This window comes from Miniopterus schreibersii (genome assembly GCF_964146895.1).
Source record: "Miniopterus schreibersii genome assembly, chromosome: 7".
In the NCBI taxonomy this organism is placed as follows: Eukaryota; Metazoa; Chordata; class Mammalia; order Chiroptera; family Miniopteridae; genus Miniopterus; species Miniopterus schreibersii.
In genome coordinates this window covers 49386546-49403772 of record NC_138108.1, presented here as the reverse complement: position 1 = coordinate 49403772, position 17227 = coordinate 49386546, and the positions used below count along the sequence as shown (strand labels likewise).

Sequence of the window (17227 nt, the reverse complement as noted above, 5' to 3'; positions counted from 1 at the left end):
CATTGAGATGCTTTATCCAGATTGTTTTTGGCATACTCTGCCCTGAGCACACCATGTTCCTAGACTACTTGAAACTTTCTTGTCCTCCAAAGAAATTAGTGGATTCATGGCATATCCTAATCTTCAAAATGAATTTAAAAGTTCTATCTAAGAAATGTAATTTCTTAATCCAGTAAAATATGGAATGACAGCTGAGGCTGAGAATTTTAGGCACTGTTAGCATTTTTCCTGTGTCTTAAATCACAGTGTGTGAGTTTGCCCAATCCAGCTGCTCTGTGCCTGGGACTATTCATGCAGAGCCCAGCTTCTTTGGTGTCCTTTTGTACTATGGCAGGTGCCATTTATATACTAAAAGGTCTGGAATCAACATCATAGAATTAATTCTCTTAAACTGATATGAAAGAGGTGATTACCACATTAATATAAATATTATATATATATGAATATAGACTATATATGTGCGTGCATAGAGAGGTTATATAAAGTATCTTTTAAATTGTGCTTATTTGTGCAACCAAATACGATGCAGTGAGATACAAATACAAACTTTCCTTGTACATTGAGAAAATCAAAAGTACACTTATACAGATTTAACCTGATAGTTCATTTCCCTTGAAAAAGAGAAAGTTTGAAATCTAATTTTAAAACTGAGAGTCTATGTTCCTATAGATAAGTAATTATTATTGTCACTGTTTGAAAAAATAAATAATATAGAGCACTTATGCAGTCAAGTCTATTACTTTAAAGAATAATAAAATATGTTTCCTGCCTTCAGGAGATTTATAATCTCATTGAGGAGATAGCATTTCACTCTTTGTTTAGCAAACATTTATTGAATGTTTGTGTGTGCAAATTAAAGTCTTTTCTCTTGAGGAGTTTACAGTCTAAGATGCACAGTCTATCAAACATGCACATAAATATAATGAAACAAGTTTGTAAATGGTAAACTGGCATAATAGTAGTTCAAATAAAATGTCATGTGTTTGGAGGCCACAAGCATAAAAAGAAATATCAATGTGAAGTTGCATAAGCGAAATGCCAGATGAGTCAGGTTAATAATAGAGCTTTGGAGGAAGTTGTATTCACCTAGGTACAGGGCAGTTGAAAATTTCACTTATGAGGTAAGACTTAAATTCTTCTTAAAAAAAAACTACAAAAAGAAGTGAAGCAGACCCTGTGGGGAAGACACTCCAGAAGAGGGACTTGTAAACAGGTGGTTCTAGACATTGGAATGTTATCCTTTGCCTTTGCATAAATTAGCATTTTTCAGAGACTTAAAAACTTTTTATGTAGGTATATAGAAATAAAAAATTATAAAATTATCCAAAAAATATCTATAAGGATAATTATTTTGGTACATTTTCCTATGGACTGAAATTTTGAACATTGAACATATTTGATTCATTTCATTGTGAGAAAAATATTTATTGCCTGCATTGTGATAGAATTTTGTTTATGGAAAGTTGTACCCCAAGTATTTTTTAAAATAATACTTTATTAAATTTATTGAGGTGACAGTGGTTAATATGAACATACAGGTTTCAGGTGTGGGTGTCTATGTTACAAGATCTGTATATTGCTCTGTGTGCCCACCACCCAAAGTCATATCTTCTCCCTTCACCATATATTAAGACCCTCTTCACCCCCCACCCCTTTCCCTCTGGCTGCCACCACATGGCTGTTTGTGTCCATGAGTTTAGTTTTATATCCCACATACGAGTGAAATCATATGGTTCCTAGCTTTTTCTGTCTTGTTTTACATACCATAATGTTTTCAAGGTCCACCCATGTTGTTGCAAATGGCAGTGTTTTATCCTGTCTCATGGCTGAGCAGTGCTCCATTGTACATGCACCACATCTTCTGTACCCCGTCCTCTATCGCAGGACACTTACGTTGCTTCCATATCTCGGCCAGCGTGAATAATGCTACATTGAACGTAGGGGTGCATATGTTTTTGTGAATACATGTTTTAGAGTTTTTCGGGCCTAAACTCAGGAGAGGGATTGCTGGGTCGTATGGTAGCTCTACTCTTAATTTTTTGAGGACTCGCCAGACTGCTTTCCATAGTGGCTGTACCAGTCTACATTCCCACCAGCACTGAATGAGGCACCTCAAGTATTTGAAGGTAAGATAGTGAGAGTTCTTTATGAAATGTAAACTTTAAAGCCAACACTTAATATTGAAAGATATGAAACATTACATTAAGGAACCAAATAACTTCCAAACCTAAAAAAGTTTATTAAAACCAATTTGAGTATTAACATTGCTAAAAAAAAAGAAAAAAAAGAAAAAGACTATTCAATCAGGAGAAATAATAAGCAGCCAGGAGAGCGTGGACAAATGAGGCCATGGGGAAAACACTGATAGTGTCCCTCAAGTCCAATGCAGAGAATCGAGTGCTTGGCCAATCTAACAGCTCTAATGACCTATCTAGATATAGATGGGGTATCTTTACTTTGAACTATCAAATATTTGAAATTTATAACTAACCCATCTAAATTTGATTACATTATATTTCAACTTCTGATTACAAGTTGGCTTTCTAAGATGATGGATTGGAGAGACAATGGTACCCACAGCTGTCACATATTATGAATTAATAAATCTTGGTAAACAAACAAAATTGTATTTCTTAGGATGCAAGTTTAAGAGAAATCCAGCTTGGCACATATACTAAGGTAAAATGCCAGTCTTTGAGGACTCTTTGAGACACAGTTGACCTTTTCTTACAGTATTCACTTTATCTACATTCTCCAATAATTTTGTCTAGAACATGTGTGACTTTGAGACCCATCATTTATTACATGTGACCTGGTATTAGAGCTGCTTAGTGTAAATAAACAAATCAGAACTGTGGAGTTGGGGCAACAAATAAACTGAATTTAGCAAGTAACCATGAAAAACCTCCACAAGGGTTCAGACCCCTCAACTCCCATAAAACTTATGTGTAAACTTACATGCTTGCACTGTTCTTACCTGTGTACAGGTTTCTTTTTCTCCAAACACACTTCAAGTTGCCTAAGGCCAGAGACCATATTTTACTTCTTATAGACCTCATAGGGTTTAAGCAGCATACTGTAAAATGAATAAATTTCAGAAATTAAAGCAATTGTTGAAGGAGTAGAACCTTTCTGTATCTGTGTATACATTTTATAGAAAGGAATTAATATTAGAAGGAAAAGGGAGAAAGAGCACTGCAAGGACCAAGGCTTTATTTACCACAGAAACGTGGGGTGTGACACACTATTTTGTTCGTGGGTGTGGCCAGAATAGTTCAGCTGCTTGTTTAATTTATGTTCCGAGAAAGAAGTATGTTTGATATGTTTGCTAGTTCACTTAATTAATTTAAAACAGGATTTAAAAATCATCTTAACCCAATTTAAAACTTAAGAGGTAACCAACCATTAGCAACAGAAAATGTATGTGCAGATTTTCTCTTTGGAAGGTATATGAACATTTCATTCTGTCAGGATTTTTATGCTTCTAATGTAGGTAATCATTTTAGTTTAAAATTGCTTTTGGATTTGGATGATATTGAGATAGCTTATTGCAAAAATCTTAGTATGTCAACATTGAATAATTTTGTATATCTCTGTGTCCTGTAGTAAAAGTCATTATGGCCTTAAGACTGGATTTCATTAATCCATTTAATTCTCCTGGTATCTGTACACAAAAAGAATTAAATGTGAAATTGTAACTAAGGAAAAATATTTGTGTATGTGAATATGATATAGCAATTACTTTTTGTTCTCAAAGTAATAACAGCAAGACGTCTGAAGTTCAAGAAAATGGAGATTGAATAAATATTATAACTTTCAAATATAGAGAAATTAAGATCCTAAGGTCAGCTGAGTAGAGAAGAGATTGCTTTTCTTCTTTCCCTTATTTCTATGTTTCTGAAGTTTTCTGTCCTATGCCACAGATTGCAAGTGATTTTTAGTACATTTGTTATCAGTATTTACTTTTATTATTATTTACAAAATGACTCTCGCTACTGATATTTTGTTTATAGCACTTAATTAGAGGGAAAGAGAATTGTGTTGGTGATTTTTAAGTTTCATTTTCTTGATGTTTTGTATCTGGTTTCATTTTCTACTTTAGGTCTGATTCTGGAGACAAATCCACCCTTGGCCATCCTCTCAATCCAAAGTCCCAGTGATAATAGCTGTTATCAGTTTAGTGTGCTTTCTTAAAGACTTTTGCCTATGTATTTATAACCATTTATGTTTAACAAAACATTTATTTGCTAAAATGTAGAGTTTTTCCAGTATTTTGCTACTATATATACCGATGCCATAAACATCATTGCACTTATTATATCTCGGCGCTCTCATTTGTTAGGATATTTTAATAGACTAAATTCCCAAGAGTTAAAAGTTTTATAATTATTACAGTTTTTTTTTACAGTCCGCCTTAAGGAACACCCTTTCATTAAATTTACTGCTAATTTCTGCATTCTACAATCATAAGCACTAAAGAGATCAAGAATTCAGCAGAACATATATTTGGTGACAGCAAATTGCATGGCTGCATGACATTTATGATATGTACCTTATTTGAGTCATTTTTGAAACTGCTCTATTATTTGCCATAAGATTACCACTTTTGAAACAACTGTTCCAAAAAGAAAGGTATATTTTAGTGGTGTGAAAATAACATTGGATTTCATTCTTTCTCTGATTCCCATAAATATTTTCAAGTACATATTAAATTCAGGGAATTATATTAGGTGCAATAAGAAAACAAATCATACATAAATTTTTGTGTTAAGGAGCTTCATAATTGAGAATGAAAAATATGGTAAGGCCATTTGTAGCTCCAGAAGAAAGCACAAATGTTTCTGAGAAGTCAAGGAGGAAATTTAGGATTAAAGAGCTGAGTGAGAGAGAAGGAACACCAAAGCATGTAACCAGGGAAAATTTCATGGAAGATGTGTTTTGTTAAATTGTGAGGGGTAGACAGGATCTAGACCTATGGAAATGAGGGAGAAAGGCATGCATTCTAACAACAACATTTAGTAAGTACTTACTATATTCTAGGTAGGTCCTGTGTGAATTAAACACTTTATATTTTAATTCATCTAATCCTCAAAGAATACTATGTAGATAGGTACTTTATCATCTCCACTTTACTTATTGGGAAACTGAGGTCCACAGAAGTTTTGTAACTTGTAAAATGTTCAGCAGTTAATAAATGGCAGAGACCTGAACTAAGATGAATATGTAATAGTAAGAGCAATGCTAGGGACCTTAAAGTACAGAATGATTGTTGGGTATGGTGAGCTGTTGGGTTTAGGTGGAGTATTAGACAGCTAAAGGAGAGGACTGTTGATAAGACTGGGTAGGTCTGTCAGGGTGAGACTAGGAATGCCATCAAATGCTCGAGTAGAACATTTGTTGTGAGTTTTTGATTAGGTAGCAGGTGCAGCAGTTTCAGATAGAGACGAAAAATGTTGCTGGATTTGGTAACTAGCTGGTTAATATATCTACCACATTTGTTCAGGAGTTACTCTGTGTCAGGATTGTGAAGCAAATGCTGCTAAAGGAGAGCAGTGAGGGCAGAGAGAGCCCTTGGATGTGGCAAGGGGAGAGGAACCTGTCGTCTCCATTATGTACTTCCCCCTGCCTTTAGCTTATCAGCTCCTTAAATGATCCAGTAATTCTTCTCGCCACTGAACCAATAATAATAATAAATATTATTTATTGTGCTTATAGACTGGCAGATCGTGTTGGTATATTCTCTTACTTAATCTTAAAGAACAGCTTATAAAAAGATAACATTATTACCGGTATTTTACAGATGAGGAAACTTCAGCTGGGAGCTTAAGCAACTTGCTCATGGTCACTAGTTGGTGAATCCAAGATTTAATCAAAGTTTTCTAATTCCAAAGCCACTGCAGTATAGACGTGTTATTGCCCCAATTTAACAACAACAACAACAACAAAACATTCTGTTCAGCTAGGCCTGAGATCAGCTATGCCATCCTCGGATCTTAAAAACTCTGCTCAATCAGAGTTTTTTTTGATGCTATAACAAGCCTGTAACCATAACTGTATCTTTCTTGGGATGATAATAGCAATATTTATTCAGGGATCACTCTGTGCTGGGCACTGTTTTAACCGCTTTATATGTATCACATTGAATGCTTACAACAACCTTGGTGGAATTATTTTACATATAAGGAAACTGAGGCAGAGAGTGCATAGAGAACCCAAGGTCCTAGAGCCAGGCTCTGAACTCTGTAGTCTGACTCCATAGCCAGTGCTCTTAGCCACATGCCTGAGTTCTTTTGACAAGTAAAGGGTGGATTTTGAGGTCTTTTTATTTTTTTAGTCCCCCCTTTTTTTTGCTGCTCAAAATAATATTTACTCACGGTTTTTATTTATGTGACTCATTCTACCTTAGAATTAAAAAGGGCAGTGCCCTTCGCAGTTTCCATAACCACAATTTTAGAAGTATTTTAGGATTGCCAAAATTGCATTTAATATTAGCTGAATCTATCAGATAATTTCACTAAAAAGATCATTATTTTGTTGATTTTTTAAAACAATGAAAGCTTTTGAAGATAAAAATGTTGTAAATTTGAATTTATGTCTGCCCCCCTCTTTTTACTTAGCGCTGGGATGAATGGCATTTGGAGAGAATAAATTTACACAAAAAATACTGTCTTTACACCTGGTGTTTTGGAGGCTTCGTGGTCCTCCTGAGGGGTTCCTTAGTTGAAGCTATATCTGACGACTATTTGAAAGGTTTCTTAAGGCTATAAAAATCTGTTTTTCTGTTTGTATGTTTCATATTTTGTATGAATAAAATGGCATTGTGCTGGGTGAATGATCCCCCCCACGTAGGTTCATTCATTCCACAGATGTCACAGAGCAAAAATAAAGACTACATTCACATTTACAATTATATTGGTTTTAAATTGGTCTCCTTTGCCATCTTCTAGTAGCTTCTATTCAAAAGCTGTTGCTAGGTATATTTCCTAAGGAACAGTGTTATATTTTTGACAATAAGTATAGAAACAAGGAAAGTTTTTTTAGTGTGTAAAGATAACTCTATTTGTTTTTTGTTTTTTTGTTTTTTACAAATATATCTTTATTGATTTCAGAGAGAGGAAAGGAGAGGGAGAGAGAGAGATAGAAACATCAATGATGAGAGAGTCATTGATCGAGCCCACAACCCGGGCATGTGCCCTGACCGGGAATCGAACCCCTGGATCCCAGGATCCCAGGTCGACGCTCAACCGCTGAACCACGCTCCACCGGGCAAGATAACTCTATTTGGTTTAATTATCCTTAGTTTAAGCCTCTGTCTTACAGAGGTGGGAAACTGGACCTTGGGCCCTGTATACAGGGCCACAAAATCATTTGGCGTGGCCCTGCCAAGGCAACTGCAGGCAGGACTCAAAATTCAATATATCTAGGAGATTTTTTCATGGCCAATTCTTAAGTTGATAATATTGTATGTTCCTTGAGTGATGTTATAAATATCCAAATGACCCTTGGCAGAAAAAACGGTTCCCCCACCCCTGTGACTTAATGCATGCCCAGTTTTCCTTGATTTTCACATTAACTTACCGAGACTATTAATCTACATAAAGTCTGTGAGATAATACCTTGTTCTGGAAAGACAGTGAGGAAACAGGTTTTTATTTTATAGAATATAAGTGGATATAATCTCTGCAGGGTAATTTGGCAATTTTTATCCAAAACCTCAAAAAGTTCATACCCTTTGATCCAGTAAATTTACTTACTGGAGTTTAACCTAAGAAAATAGAAGATATGTGTAAGGCTGTGTTCACAAAGATGTTCATTACACTATTATTTATAATATTCAAAAACAGAAAGAAATGTGTCGAAGAAAGGTATTGGTTAAATAAAGTGTGCTGCCTCTCTCTCTATTTGATAGAATACCATTTAGCCATGAAACATTATTATAGAAAATGCTTATTGACTAGGGAAAGATTCATAATTTAATACTAGGAAGAGACAAATAGTGCAATGTAGTTTTAAGTGTATATTAATTAGAAACTAGAAATAAAATATCAATATTGATTATCTCTAATGAAATTTTGTAAGTGATCCCCCCAGATTTTTGATCAGGTTTTCCTCTAAGTTGTTCTGTGCCAATAGGAAGTTCTGTTGTAACTGGTATAATTATTAAAATACAAAGTAAATGTTATCTAATAAATTGTTATATCTTTTATTTTCCTCTATTGTGTGACTCACTGTACAGATTTACTACGAGAACTGGTAGAATGATGATAAAATTAGAAAAAATAGTAGAAAATAAAGATGATATATTATTGAGGTTTGGTATTCAGACAGCTGAAGGTGTTTTTTAATGCAAACACTTTCTCTGAACTGAAATTTAGTGTTGTGGGCCCCACAGAATTTACCCCATCATGCAGGAGTAGTTATCATAATAATTAGATTTTCAATGGGAATAGTCAGTTTCTTCACCATCTATAAGGTCTTATTTTCTGATATGTTTGCTATATATTATATATAATTATTGATCTATGTTCTCAAGTTCAACCAATATTCTTTGTAAAAGTGAAAATAAGACGGTTTTCACTGCCTGTCGAGAAAGAGAAGCAGGTGCTCTGTGGTGCTCTCAGTGCGTCCCATTGTCCTGCTGTTTGTAACAACCCACTGAGATTACACCACGATGACTAAGTGACACAAATAGCGATACAAAGTCATGATGCACAGATTCTTTTTTTTTCATGTAACATGAAGCTGGTGTGAGAAATTATTGCCAAACAGTGTGTACCAGTATTAGCCCAGTATAAATAGTGTGAAAACAAAGACTCACACACAGATATAATAAGTGATATACAAGACACATACGGAGTGATTTTTAAAGCATAGATCATCTAATAGAAGTAGATTAGAATATTTTAATGTTAGAGCAAAAATACGAGTAAAACAATAGAAAGACTGAACTTTGAAGCACATAAGAAACAAGCACAACTATAAAATTCTCCTCAGAAACGTTCTCTTATTTTATTACAAAAACATGAACTCAGGAAGTGTGTAATTGTAAGATGAGTCACATTGGGGGCTATCTTTTGAAATTCAACATTTTGTCTGTTTTTTCAGTGTATATTTTACATGGTTGAGATTGTACTACACAGACATATTGGGGTCTTGTTTTTCATTTATATTCTATGATAATATGCATTTTCCTTAGTCACTAACGTCTTTCGTTGATAGTATTCAGTGGTTACAGAACATTTTTTGTTTTGTATCATAATTTAATTAACCTTTTTCTTATTGTTCCTATTTTTTCTCTTCTAATAATATAGCACCACACATCTCTGTGTGTAAACCTTAATCTGCATTTTCCCTTCAGTTTTTCCTAACTGGAAATACTAGGAAGCATTGAATATTCTTAAGCATCTTCATACATTTTGCCAAATTACTTTGAAAGTTGAGCTAATTTACACTTTTTAAACCAGTAGTATATAAGACAAAATGAATTACTTAAGTTTTCAGAGGTAATCTCTAAAACAAGTTCATTTCCTCCCCTCCCTCCCCCCCTCCCCCCCTCCCCCCCTCCCCCCTCCCTCCCTCCCTCCCTCCCTCCCTCCCTCCCTCCCTCCCTCCCTCCCTCCCTCCCTCCCTCCCTCCCTCCCTCCCTCCTTCCTTCCTTCCTTCCTTCCTTCCTTCCTTCCTTCCTTCCTTCCTTCCTTCCTTCCTTCCTTCCTTCCTTCCTTCCTTCCTTCCCTCTCTTTAGGGCTGAAATAAGTTTTCTTTAAATAAAAAAAAAAATGCTTTATGATAAAATAACTTTAATGTAAAACACTTTAGATTCTCTTGGATATATTTTTGAAGTATTTACTGCTTCTCAACCTAACAAAATATATTAAAATAAAAGTAATTTTAATTACTGAAAATAAGGTATATTGTTACAAAGATATAATTAAAACACATAGTGATTGCTGTTGGGAAAATCTCTGAAAGTAGGAGACAGGAATTCTGTCCATAAGGTCTTATTTCCTGATATGTTTGCTCCATACTATATATATAATTAGTTATACTTACCTGGCAGGGGAGATCATGAGAGAGGGAATATAAGATGAGTCTTCTCACAATTGTCTGACTATTTTATAAAAACTAAACACATACACATGAAAAAGATACACATCACAAAGAGCATGTGATGAAAGTATATTGATTGTCAGAATGAAATCTGATATATAGGAGGTTAGGCACCAGTCCCGACATTTCTCTCTCTCTCTCTCTCTCACTTCTCACATTCAATCCCCGAATCCTGGCCCTTTTAACTAAAACCTATACCTGGAATCTATTTCTCTCCATTCCCACTGTCGTCGTTATCCCCTGCTCAAAATTCTAGCACTCGTCGCTCTTCCTCCAGTTTCGTTTTACTCAGTTAACTCTCCACTGTAGCCAGGATCATCTAAAACTCCAAAACTGATTATGTTGATGGCCTCTCATTCCCTAAAGATAAACCTCAGACTTTTTAAACGGCTTCTGAGCTTTCCTCCGTAATTGCACTTTGGCCTCCCTTCCTGGCCTCGTCTGTCCCCTCTGTCCTACTTACACTTTATGGCGTAAACTTGCTGTGTTTATCATTCTTGAATGTGACCTGCTCAGGAACTTCTCCGTTTTCACGGTACCCACTCAGGGAGATCCTTTCTGAGCTCTAGATTAGGGTCAGAAGCCCTTTTATTGCTCTCATATCACCTCTTAATTCTTCTGTCACAATAAAACATGCTTGTTTAATTATCTGCTTTTGTGGTGGCGTATTTCGTGTTGTCATGTAGCCTCCAGCCTACAGAGTACCTGACACAGAGAAGGTGTTTAATATGTTATATGTGAATGTAGGAAGGGCGATGGTGCAGTTTAGAAGAGCCCTATTGAGAAGATAGGGCTTCCAGAATGAGTACCTCTTTTTATTACAATAAGAGAATAAATACTGCATAGGTAAGATATTTTCCTGCATGTGATTTTTCATCCAAGTGTGTCATTGTATGCATTTAGGTAAAAAACTGAACCCTTTGTCGGAACTTGTGCAGTTAGAGAGAAATTACTACTTCTCTAACGGGACATTGTGGATCAGGCTGTTAAAGAAGCCCAATTTCTTTATTTTGTAAAATGAAAATTGTATACTTTTAGGGTATACTTTCCCTCAGATTTATTGTGATACAATTGACACAACACTGTAAGTTTAAGGTTTATAATGTGATTTGATACATGTATATTTGACACTTATACATTGCTAAATTATTAGTACTATAGTGCAGTTTCTAGATATTTAATAAAATATTGTCAACTATAATCACTATGCTATACATTAGATTCCCCAGAACTTATTCTTCTTATAATTGGAACTTGTACTCTTTTTGAACAACATCTCCCCTTTCCTCCCACCTCCCAGCCCCTGCGAGAAGCCAAATCTTTAAGACTCATTTTGACTGGTCTCCATGATGGTACATATTGTGCTCATCAAATGTTGTGAGTGGGAGAAGGGAAATTATATGGATTTGTTTATTCGTCTACAATTATCTAAAACATTTTCTGTAGAGCACTTTAGCTAACATTAAATTTCATTTAGTTTATTTCACAGGTATATAAATAGTGTTCTTAGGGATACAAATAAAGTGTTAATTAATTTAGATTATCCATAATGTGAAATCTGTTTTAGAGTGATATGTCGTATTTGGTGTTTTAATTTCAAATTCAGTTGATTATAATTTTAGTATAATTTTTGTTGTATTTTTAGAACAATCTTTCGTCATGTGGTAAAGTATATTTTTATATACAATTTTAGAGAATATTGGTCCTCTGTTATCAGGCTACTTTATCATTCTTAAAATTTCCTGATTCTACTATGTTGTGGTAAATGAAAGCATAAGATCCTTGATGAACGCAAATAAGACACAGTGAGAAATCACAATTAAAATGTCAGTAACTTACATAGATTTACTATGCACTTTTGGAATTTAATACTAGCACATTGTCTTTTTCAGAAGATATTAAATAAACATATAAAAGGTATTTTGATTTGAAGAATATGGTCTAGAGAATATGAAATAAAAATGAAAGCTCTGAGAAAAGTGAAATGCTTTTACTTATTTATCTATCTACTGTTATATACAATTATCAAAGACTGCCAGAATAAAAATTTTTCAGTTTTAGGGACTTCTAATTGTAATGAGTTGGATGAGTGATGATACACAAGGTATAGAGGGAAGATTCCTTTAAAAGAGAGTACAGCTCGGCCTGGCATAGCTCAGCAGTTGAGTATAGACCTAGGATCCAGGAGATCGAGGTTCGATTCCCGGTCAGGGCACATGCCGGGTTACGGGCTCGATCCCCAGCAGGAGGCTTGCAGGAGGCTTGCAGGAGGCAGCCGATCAATGACTCTCTCATCATTGATGTTTCAACTCTCTCTCCCTCTCCCTTCCTCTCTCTGAAATCAATGAAGATATATTAAAAAAAATATATAAAAAAAGAGTACAATTTTTCTTGTTTAGTCATACTAAAGCTTAGTCACACATGGAGAAAACTGCCTAATAATTGCGATTTTAACATGGTATTTGCAACACACACTGACAATTAAATAGAATATTGCTTATTTTTAAAGAACTGACAAAAAGTAAAACTCTCCTTGGCAAGTGACATCTTTATAGTAGCAGAACTGGGAAGCTGGAGGATGTGGATCGTTCTGTTTGATGATGCAGGATTTCTCTAAGCAGCAAGCTTACTATTTTCAGAGAGCATTAGCAGCTTCAGCAAATAGCAAATACAACGATGTCATCCTCCCTTAGTACGGGGCGTGTGTAACTGCCAAGGGGAGATGACAAACAGTCTATGGGATCTGATATCTTCATGGTGGCTTAAAAAGATGCTGATGGACAGACCTGCTGCTCGTTTTCTTCACTGGCCCTGAAGATGCTGAGACATAGAGATGGCTGTGATTACCTTTTGTAAGACAGAAAATGCACTCTTTAGGGGTTTCTGGGCATAGAAAGGCCATGCAGTCTGGAACCTGTGAGTCTTTTCAATCGCTAAGTCATCAGGTATGACCTCATGAATTATGATTAAACTATTAGATTGCAGAGTTATGGCTTTTTCTGGCTTCTGGTCGTTTGGAATATGTTAATCTATGTAATTGTTTATTATTAGATTTTCCTTAGGATATTTGAATGAGTAATATTTAGGGTCATGGGCACCAGATAAGCAATCTGAGTTTTAGAAATGTTTGTGTGTATTTGAGTTTGTGTTTACTTTTGCTTTTTGGGGGGAAGTGAGGGTTAAGGAAAATATACTTTGTATGTGATTAAAAGCAAGGTCTGGGGCTTTACAGATTTTTCCAGATTAAACCTGAATGCTGCATCTTTTATTGGGAATGATAAAAGTAGCCCACATTGTTCAAACTGATAAGGATACTTCGTGGCTAGCTGCTTATATATAGTGACATATTAAAATATTTTAATCTGGAATTTCTTAAGCATAAAGATAGATGCAGCCATTGTAGTGTGCAACCACATAGCAATACGATTGTGATGAGAGGAGACATGGTTATTAGCATCTGAGCTATAAGCTAATTTCCTGAAATGTATGTTTCAGTATCTGAACTGTCTTAAAAGGCATTGGTTTTAATAATTTCTCAGCTCTGTTGAAATGATGATATTCTTGGCCCTCTTAATATCGATATCTGCTAAGGCATTGCTTATAGATAAAAGCAGATGATAAGTCTTTTTTATTTTAAGGAAAGCTTATGACATTTAAGCTTGCTTCAGGTTTTTGACCCAGAGATATTCTGCATTTGTTTACTTTCATTTTCAAAATGAAAAGATTTGACTATATTAGACATACTAACTACAAAGAATGGAGCATCATCACAGCAAAGAATTTGGATTTATGTATCCATTTTATCCTGAAACTCTTATTTTAAACTATTTCTACCAACCAAGTTATGATACATTTAACTTTGGCTTGCTGTAGCATATTCTCAGAATTACATGTTTGGGAAATTACTAACTGTGCCTGGGCTTGACATTCAGATTATGAAGGAAATACATTTTTATTTTTTATTTTTTATTATACATATTTCTACCTCAAGTTTAGAGGATACTTGACCAGGTATTCCATATTAAAAGAGCACAAAGAGATAAAATGTTGCAACATTTCTCAACAGAAAGATAGTTTTGTGTTTCTGATTCTGTGGCATGATTAGGATTTAATGCTTTATTAAGGCAAAGTGATATAGTATTAAAAATGAATATATTTATCAAAAGGCTGAAGTGCAAGTCTGAAACAGTGATTTAATTCAATTCTCTATTTTAATTAAAACCACATTGAAAAAAATTATACCTACTGATATTGGCTATAATTTATATGTTATTCAGGCTACTTAGCCAGCTTACATTCTTATTAGTGGGGAAAATTGCCATATTTTTAAGCTTGATTAGTTTTGGAATGATGTGAATATACCTTTTAGTTGCTACAAAACCTGTTTAATCTGTTAGAATTTATTTTCAGTATTTGCATGTATTAGTCACTATGAGTACATTCTGTTTCTTGGCATTGCTTTGGGATTCCACTAAGTATTGGTTTCACAGCATTCTGCTATTTTTCACTGTATTTATGACCTTTCAGAAGAACCAAACCATAAAGATTTTTTCAGTTACTTTCCTTTCGGGGCACTCAAATGAGGATATCTCAAAAGATTTGTAAGGTGAAAAAAATTACTTACTGTTTAGAGTTGTTATTTCTTTTACAAACAAGAGAGGTTCTCTCCATTGCTTTGTCAAAATACATTACATTAAGAAGTAAAGATTGGTTGGAATGTCGCAGACATTTAAATGTAATGTCAAACCATTTTTCCTGTCCAGTAAGATGATCTTGACCTTTCGAACCGTGAAATTAATTGTAAATCTGCCCTGTAACAATTGGTCATCTTCTTTTTACAGTGGTTGTCTCTGTCTGTACCATTTTATAAATGCATTTCATTATACATCATAAAGTTTTCTAAAGGTAAGCTTCCTATAAACAACTATTTGAGTAACTGTTCAATTCAGTAAACATTATGTGCAAGCCGATCATTTGCACAAGACTGTATTTGGTGTTGTGAGAAACATAGAAAAGAAGAAGTTGATTCCTGCTTTGAAGATCATGAGAAAATGTGCATGAGCTATGTTCGCATTTTGAATTGGCCTTCCAAAGGTGGTATGCTACAATCAGTTTTCATTTATAAACCGATCAACCCTAGAATGGCTTATTTCTCTTTTTCTCATGTAAATGTCTTAGTATTAGAAAAACAAAAGCATGAGTTAAACTATATAATCAAGCATTTTATAATTTTAAAAAGCGTATTACATTATTTATTTCACCAGGGCATTATAAATTGAATCAGTAAAATAACCTTGTAAATTTTATAAGCCATAGTTAATTTGTTTTGAGAGTGAAAGTGGATATAGCTCATTTGTAGGAGGCAGAAGCAGGGGCCCCAAGAATCAGCTCGAAATAGGAATATGACCGATCCAGTCTAATACCAGGCCAGGCACAGGTAATGATGCATTATGGAAGGGGGTTTTGACTTCATAGGGGTTAAACTGTAGACATAGAGAAGCAAGTTTGGGAGTGTTTGATGCTAACTAGGTCATTTGGGGAGTCCTTTGTATACAACAGGGTGGAGGGGCTAAGATTCACCTCAGGCTCTGAGGAAGGGACCTGGAGGAAGTAGTATGGAGGACGCCCTTAGCCTTATGGCTGTGGGACACCCAGGCACTGCCGTCTTCTCTGTCATAACAGTATCCTGGCAGAAAGAAGCAGGGTGGTGGGTAAAGCATATGCAAAACCTTTGTTTTCCCAGAACCCCTAACTGGGGCATGCTGCCCCACAGTGCCTCCAAAGTTCCTGTTTTCTTGTATTAAAGCAATAGAAAATTGATTTGCAAATTATTCTGGCCTGTATAGTATGATAGTTAAGCACCGGGACTGCCACGTTCACTGTGTTCAAATCTTAGCTCTACCACTTGCTAGCTGTGTGATCCTGGGCAGGTTACTCAACCCTGCTAAGTAATATAGGGATAGTAATGGCACCTACCTCAAAGAGCTGTTGTGAAGACCAAGTGAGTTAATGCATATAAAGCACTTATAAGAGTAGCAAGCACATGATTGCCAACATTAATTATTAACAGACATTATTATAGACATTCAAAGAGAGAGAATGGGTTATATGGCAGGTGTTGGTAATGGTAGTCATGCAGTTTAGTTTTTCCCTTCTCTTTCATTCTCCTTATCAAATAAGAAATGGAGTCGAAAACCTATTGTACACTGAATAAAGATGATTATAAAAAAGGCAAGCAAAGGAAAACAGGCTACTCTGATTAAATTCTAACGTTTACTGACTATAATAATTGTGACTTGATGAAAAGTTTCGTGTTTAAAGTGTTTTTGAATCTGCTTACTAAGCTGATTTAAGCTCCTAGTATTCTATGTGTAGATCCTTTGCTTTCCTATGTTATTACCAACTATATTCACGTTCAGAAAGATTATTGGGCCTTTGGACAAATTTAATAGCAATGTTGGTTCTTTTTTGGTTATAGATAAAGATTAAAGTTAAAGAGTAAAATAAAGGTTTAAAGAAAATAATAGAGACAAGTTATACAGCTTAGATTTCATGATCTCTGGGTTATTTTTGAAATCGTAAAAAAATACCCAAGACAAAAAACTTCACTGAAAGTTAAGTGCAACTTGTTTTAGTAATTTTATTTTTTAATGAATATTTTTATCTTACATGAAAGACTAAAGTGAAATATGTTAAAAAGACAGTATTGCATATGAATAGAACATTTCAAGTTTCTTTTTGATAAAGTATAATATTTTGAGTCACTGGTGATTATTTACTGTAAAAACATATATTTGCTGAAAAAATTGTCATGCTTCTAAGTACAACTGAATAATTTGGTATTTGGATGAAGTCTAAATACTTAAGTGTTACAGTTTGTGACATCCTTGCATTTTAGTTCTTTTCTTAAGTAATTTTCTCAATGTGCAGCTCTTTCCCCCAGACTGGCACAGGGTCAGGCAAACCTCAGCATAATGCAGTTTGTTAAAGCAAACAATCCTACAAAACCCTACAGTGTTCTGGTCACAGTACTGGGCAAGGATATAAAGACCGATGGGTTACTTCCTTCAGGAGCTCACAGCTGGTGAGTCGTACACTCTAAGTAACTACAACACAATGT

At 34.9% G+C, this 17227-nt stretch overlaps 1 protein-coding gene across 11 annotated transcripts in view; it reads left to right on the top strand.

Moving 5' to 3' along the window:
- SLC4A10 (solute carrier family 4 member 10) overlaps positions 1-17227 on the top strand; it is a 206109-nt gene that overhangs the window by 50305 nt on the left and 138577 nt on the right. For 3 of the 11 annotated variants that reach the window (XM_081143041.1, XM_081143034.1, XM_081143038.1), the window contains exon 1: positions 12748-13052. The exons of 6 other annotated variants lie outside the window; for them this stretch is intronic. In XM_081143041.1, coding sequence (XP_080999167.1) covers positions 12972-13052 — 81 coding nt within the window. In that variant the 5' untranslated portion in view covers positions 12748-12971. Of the gene's footprint in view, positions 1-12680; positions 13053-17227 lie in introns of those variants that run through there. 2 more of the 11 variants (XM_081143042.1, XM_081143036.1) reach the window with 2 other exon arrangements.